General features: G+C 39.7%; 1 protein-coding gene across 4 annotated transcripts in view; it reads left to right on the plus strand.

Annotated features, from left to right (window-relative positions):
* The window catches only part of NSD3 (nuclear receptor binding SET domain protein 3), a 78,939-nt gene extending 74,089 nt beyond the window's left edge, over positions 1 to 4,850 (plus strand). For 3 of the 4 annotated variants that reach the window (XM_039354255.1, XM_039354254.1, XM_039354256.1), the window contains one exon: positions 382 to 974. In XM_039354255.1, coding sequence (XP_039210189.1) covers positions 382 to 623 — 242 coding nt within the window. In that variant the 3' untranslated portion in view covers positions 624 to 974. Of the gene's footprint in view, positions 1 to 381; positions 3,425 to 3,567 lie in introns of those variants that run through there. The other variant, XR_005557990.1, reaches the window with a different exon arrangement.
* Positions 4,851 to 6,948: the final 2,098 nt, after the last annotated feature.

The raw sequence follows: 6,948 nt of genomic DNA on the forward strand, positions 1-6,948 counted from the left end.
CAACATTTTTGAGGCTTCAAAGTACAAGACCAGGATAGTTCTCTGTCAAGGTTAGGAGAGTCAGTGGATAGCAGCTGGGCTACTGGACTTTATCTTGCTTTCTATTTACCTTTCATTTATTTGGTTGGTAAGATTTTTTTTTTTAGCACATCTGAGAAGGTAATATTTTTGCCCTCTTAATTCCTATAATCTTCATCAAGCTGAGATTGCAGTAGATCTCTCTCACATTATTTGAATAAAGATTCTTTAAGGTAAACAAATGTCTGGACGGTCTTTGAAGAGTAACGTCTGTCGGAACCATGACCGTAGTCTAGTTGGCTGTTTTCTTCCTGCGCCCGTGTAGATACATATTTGATCTCTCTTGTTTTTTTTCTTCCTCAGGGAAGTGGGAATGCCCATGGCACCAGTGTGCCATCTGTGGCAACCCGGCGACTTCGTTTTGCGAGTTCTGCCCTCACTCTTACTGCAAAGATCACGAAAAGGGAGCCCTGGTGTCCTCGGCCTTGGACGGACGCCTCTGCTGCTCTGAACACAACCCCAAAGCTCCTGTGGCTCCGGAGTATTGGGGCAAGATCAAGCGTCGACTGGAACAGCAAAATCCGGAGGAAGCATCGAAGGAGTGAAGAAGCCCTTTCACACCCACCAAAAAAAAAACAACAACAACAACAACCGCAACCCCAAATTTGTTCCCGTTCAGGGTGACAAATCCTTGTGAATCTAGATACAGTGCCAGGGGAAGCCTCCTCAGTCTTTAGAGCTGCCTCTATGGGACTCAATTGGGATCGCTGGATCTTGGAAGGCAGTTAAGGAGCCTGTGCATCTGATTAGATCCATTTGCCCTTGTGTGCGTCTTTCGGGCTCTGGAAGATCAGAAAGAAGCATCTTGGCAACACAATTTTGTTAGAAGAGGGTTAGGGTTTGCAGAAAAGGACCTTGGATTTAAGTCTGTTCTCTGCGTGTGGAAAAAAAAAAAAGAAACATAGCGAAAATATTTATTTATTTAATTTTTAATGGACTTTTTGGAGGATTTCTGGTTCTAATACAATCAGTGGGTCTGAAAAAGAGTAGCAGCACCAGCCTGGTTATCTTATCTCTGTATGTGTCTTTTTTATTATTATTATTATTATTATTTTCCTGTCTGGTTTTACAATTACGGGGGGGGGGGAGAAAAAAAATCCGATAAATCTTATTGGGCAGTTCCAAGTGAGATACTTCCAGTAACTTCATAACGGCAAGAGGTTTTTTTGTTTTGTTTTGTTTTTGAGATGGTGCAATCCCTCTTTCCTTTTTTTTTTTGACTGAATAAACGATAATCATGATACCTTCTCCCACAGAAAAATAAAATTAAAAAAAATTAGGACTCCGTGATTTGGGAAGGGCATTCTTGACGTGATGTGAATTGGTCACTTTGGAAGCATGTACTCCGGCAGCCTCTTGCATATGCGGTATTTGCAGTTCTGCTTTCTTTCTAAAGGGCTTGTGCAGAAGAGTTTGGTAGATTGTGCCTATAAAAATCTGGGTGGGGAAAAAAAAATAAAAGCTGTGAGGAGGCTGGGGAATATTTCTCCTTTGGGCCCGGGAGTCTGGTTTCATTATGCATAGGTCACTTTTCTGTCGCTATTGAATCCGAAGGAGACTTGAGCAGGAAAAGTCTCTGGAAGTGCTTTTACAACAGTGCTGTTGTAATTCTCGCCACGTTATGGGAATCGGCATGGATCACAAGTTGGATGTTCGGGCTCTTCTTTCGCAAGGCCTTCAGTTCTTCTTTTATGAATCTTGTACCATGCAGAATCTGTGCTCTTAACACGGTTTCCACAGTAATAGATGCTGATGAAGATTTATCTTTTTGAATCTGAAGGGCAGACTTTGGCTGCCAGTCGGTGTATTTTATATGGCCAGTTTTGTTCTTATCTCATCTGATTTTGACGTTGGTTATTCAAAGGAATCACGTCATTGGATAGGAAGGGTCTACCTTACAAAGCCATGTGTGTATTTCATAAAGACTAGTTTATTAATCTTTCTAGAAGAGCAGGCACTGAAATTACATAACTTGTTCCCATTGGGTATTCCAAGTGTCTCCTGAAATACTTGTTTTTATTTAAGACGCTTAGTCCAATAATGACTGTATATTGATTTATATGAGCATAACAGATTAGGCAATTCCAGGAAATAGACAGTATTTTATGATGCCAGTGACTCCTTTCTTAGTTTTTTTATTAGTTTTTTTTTATTATTCTTTTTAAAAGCCTAGAGAGGAAAAGCAAATACAGCTTCTATTTTCCTAATCTGCATAGGCGTAAAAATAAGGCAGCACACTACATTCCTTTAAAGCACCTGAGATGTGTCTCAGTTTTCATTCAGTTTGCAAATTCCTTCGCAGATCACTGACTTTGTTTCTTTGTACTGCATAAGCTTCAAAATCATGTGGACTAATTAAATATGAAGCCCTAAAAGAAGATGATGCAGATTTGATAACACTAATGAACATTGAAAGTAATGTTTTGAGAACACTACAATTTATATATGTATATGTAGGTTTAGATTGTAGAAAATTTTTTTATTACATGTTTGATTTTGGGGGGGGGAAGGGGAAATGGGGAAAAAAATAAGGTCATAAGGAAAGAGATTTTTTTCAGAGAGGATTTTATCCTAATCTAGGAATTCTAAATTCAGAATTCTCGTCTTTACTTTCTTTCATACACCCCGTTATTCCTCGACAGACTGGGAATTTCTACAGAGTGCCCAGATTTCGTGGCAGTGCATCTTGAGAGGGCAAATAATAAAATTACTGAACAGATGCCACTGAAGTTAAGATGAAGTTTGGAAATACTGCAACTCCAATCTGTAAACGGCATTAAAGATCAGGCTGTGCGTTGTAGCCCCTTGGACTAGATCATGTCCTCCAAATCATGTTTTCCTTTCTTTTTAGTCCCATTTCCCCTCCTCTTATCTCTCCCTCCTGTACTGTTGTGATTCTTTATCTTTTCATTGTGCTTCAAAGAAACTTGCAAGTCATTTGGTTGGAGAGATCTTTTGTCCTTAATAAGGGAGGATCCAGCATCATGATTATAACTTGCATGTCACCTCAAGTGCAATTCTGCAAGGAAAAGTGGCCAAAAGAGTTGATAAGTAGAAGGGTCATTGGTGGGTGGTCAGTATTCAGAGCAAATCTTCCTTGGGCCACACCTGAATTGGCCCAGTCCTGAGAAGAAGAAGGACACCCCATTGTCATGTCAATTTAAATTATTGTTTCAGATTTTTTTTTTCCATTAATGGATGCAAAAGTAAAGCATCTATTTTATTGGGTGATATTTTTTCTTAGAATAAGAAAATAATAAGATTTCGAACCCATAAAGTTTCTTCATTAAGATGTTTCAAACCTTAGCTAGCTCATCCCCTAGTAGATTTTAAATGTTTATTCATTGTTTAGAATTGAGTCCTTAGCTCAATGTTTCTCAACCTTGACAATTTTAAGGCATGTGGACTTCAATTCTCAGAATTCCACAGCCAGCATTGCTGGCTGTGGAATTCTGGAAGTTGAAGTCCACATGCCTTAAAATTGTCAAGGTTGAGAAACACTGCCTTAGCTCTTGTTTTATTTGTTTATTTTTTTAAAGAAGTAGAATGGGAAAGTTTTCTTTGAAAATGCAGTCCTACCATAATCAATATGACATCCTTAAGAAACAGAAAAAAACAGAGTATGAATAGAGTGGTGGTGGTGGGGAGTTGTGAGCAATGGCAATATTAAAGTTTCCTGGAGTCTCTCCCTCCTTTCTCCCAATTTCTAATTATTCAGAGCACAGAAAAAAAATTATAAACCTAGCACTTGGTTTTGTTTTATCAAATTCTAAACATAGAATTTGGTCTGTTTGCCTCTGCAAAAACAGGGTTGAAGTATTGCTATGAAAGATTGAAGTTGAGCCAAATGAAGGCTGACTTTCTTCTCCGAATATAGGCCCGCAAACAGGCATTTCTTTCCCCTCCCATCCTATTGTGTGTGCTTGACTTCTAAAATGTGCCCCACTCTCTCCATCTTTTCCTAATTACTGTGTAAGGTAGGATGCGAAGAGTTGTTCTTTTCAAACAACTCATACAAATGGGGTAACCACTGCTATGATTATCTTGTACCCACTTATGATAGCATTTAAGTTTCCCTGAGATAACGTGTCCTTGCTCTGCACACCTCTGTGGGACAAACTCATTGAACACAGCGGTACTTCTTGCAGAGTGGACATGGCATAGTATTGTGCTGTGAATTTGGTGGAATGTAATTTCTGAGTGGGCACACACCTAGCACTGTTGTTTTTGTATGCACAAGACATGCTAGGGGTTCCGTAGAGAAGTGGTTCCATTTTTGCTTTGGCCCATAGAGCACGCACTTTAACCAGGAGTGGAAAATTGGCTAGAATACTGCAGTTTTGTGTTCTTGCAATGGGGGGGGGGGAAGATGCTCTAGAACTTGAAATTGCAACCTGTAGAATACAGAAATCTTTTGGCTGTATTGGCATAACTCTGACTCAAGACCGTGGAATGTTTTTGCATTGCTGCCTTGGTTTAAATCTATGCCTCAAGGAAACATGTTTTTGTCTGCAGGCAAATGAAAATATAAATGAAATGAAAACACCTGGCTAGGTGAGCAATTTAAATAAAATTGTTTTTACGCTTAGATTTCAAGCAGGTATACCTGGGGATACACAGGTAGGATAGTAATGCCTCAATATTTTTAGACCGACAGCTGCTTCATCAAACACTCCATGGGTTGCAATTCATCCAAGAAATGGGAAAAAAATCAAGAAACATTTCTGTCATTTTTCTGGTTTGAGCTTTGAGGAATGAAATAAGAAACAAAAGAAAGAATATTCTGGTCTTCTCTTGCAAGCAGCCACCTGCATAGTATTTTTTGACAAATTTTTTTTTCCCCACTTCTTTCCAGACCTCAGTGTGATTTCAGGCTTTACCATGTAAAATCATGAGCCAGTTGTTGTGGTTGATGTCAGAGCTCTGGGCAGCCTCCCCCAATATCAAGTTGTATGTCTAAAGCAAAGTGTTTTTGTTGGTGGTCATGGTGCTTTTCTTTTCCTCCAGGACATACAATGCAGGCATGTACTTCCCTCATTGTGTGTTAGCAGCCCTTAAGGCAGGGGTCTTCAAACTTGGCCCTTTGATGACTTGTGGACTTCCACTCCCAAAATTGCTCAGCCAGGCACTTGTGCCTGGCTGAGCAATTCTGGGAGTGGAAGTCCACAAGTCATCAAAGGGCCAAGTTTGAAGACCCCTGCCTTAAGTGCATATTTGTGTGCTTAAAAATGCCACGTGAGAAACGCTTCTGTAGAAGTTGTAATGAAGATGAAGGGACTCGGATGCATCTCTGGCTTTACGCTTGATGCCCTTCCGCAGACGCCGGTGGCATACAAAAGATGTAATTATTACAATATCATTGCCAATGAACTGAAAACCTGTTGACTGTATATATGGAGATGTTATGGGTAGGGTGGGGGAATGTCCGCCGCTGGTACGAATATAGTCACTTTAACATTTGTATCTTCTGCCTCATTGAATTCAGGGTTTAAAGTACTTGAAACTATTTCCATGCTTATTTTACAGTTTGTGTTTTATTTATTCATTCCCCTGTTGTATTATGAGTCTCATCCCACTTCAACGTAGCGTCTGAAGTAGATTCCCGCTTCTGTTGCATGATACGAATTCAAGGCATATAGGAAATACGGTACTTTTGAAAGTAAGCGCCACTCCTTTTGTTAACGAGGCAGTAGCAGCATTGTGACTTTCCAGTATTTTTTTATATATATAAATTCTAACACTAAATGAGCCTTTCTGCTTTCTCCTCTCCGTGTCAGAGATTTCAGACAAACAAAATGCACTTATCCTATCACTCCTAGATCCTATCACTCCTAGAGATAATTAAGATAACTTTGGGATGTGGACTTGAGCAAATTGGTATTCAGCTGCCCGGGGCGAGCTTGGGTGCAAATAGTATTGGGTAAGGGGCACTCTTTTCTGGATAAGATGGGAGGAAAGGAAGCAGGCTGTTTTTGTAACTGGTGTCATGCATAAATCTAGGAATGGAGCGTCTGCCCAGCATCAAGTCTGCCTATATCATTCATCGCCAGTTTGCCAAAGTTGTTTGTTCACTGCTTCCCATTAGGGATAACAATAGTCCCTGCACACAGGAATGGGCTGTTTCTCTTGCTGAAAACTTTAGGTCAGGGGTTTTCAAACTTCAGGGGTTTCCAAACTTGGCAACTTGAAGACTTGTGAACGTTAGTTCCCAGAATTCCCTAGCCAGTCATGCTGGCTGGGGAATTCTGGGAGTTGAAGCCCACAGATCTTCCAAGTTGCCAAGTTTTGAGACTCCTTGTTTTGGTCACGCTATTACATTTTCTCCTGAACACCTGGCCCACACTGTTAGCCCCAGGCCTCCCTGGGAGAATTAGTTCTCAATAAGAACTAACTGGAGACAAGCTTTATGTCTGCTTTTCGGTTCTTTCATGTTGATTTGTATCTGGTCGATGTCATTTCTTCACTGCCCCGTTTTTTCCGAAGCAATTAACTTGTGTTCCCATTGAAAACCAAGTTGGTGAAATAGCTATTATGATGGCCTAGTAACAAGAATGTGTCTTTATTTGTTTATAAGGGTATGTGCTTATTCTGAGTTTGCTAGAGAAGATTTAAAAAAAAAAAGACAAAATCCATTTGTACCCACACACATGATATTGCACAACAGACACCAATACCAACAGATTGTCTCCATTCCTGTGTACTCTTTATCTGTAACAATGACTTTGTAGAATCGTTATTTCTGTAGATCTTGTTACTATGTACCAAACTTTGTAGATTCTGTGAAATGTTATTTTAACAAAAATCACCAGAGTCTTTAATAGCAGAATCATTGATATTCACTTAAAAAAAACAATATCTTTAGGAGTTTCT

This window comes from Crotalus tigris, unplaced genomic scaffold, assembly GCF_016545835.1.
Source record: "Crotalus tigris isolate CLP2741 ecotype Arizona unplaced genomic scaffold, ASM1654583v1 scf7180000018549.3470463, whole genome shotgun sequence".
Taxonomy (NCBI): Eukaryota; Metazoa; Chordata; class Lepidosauria; order Squamata; family Viperidae; genus Crotalus; species Crotalus tigris.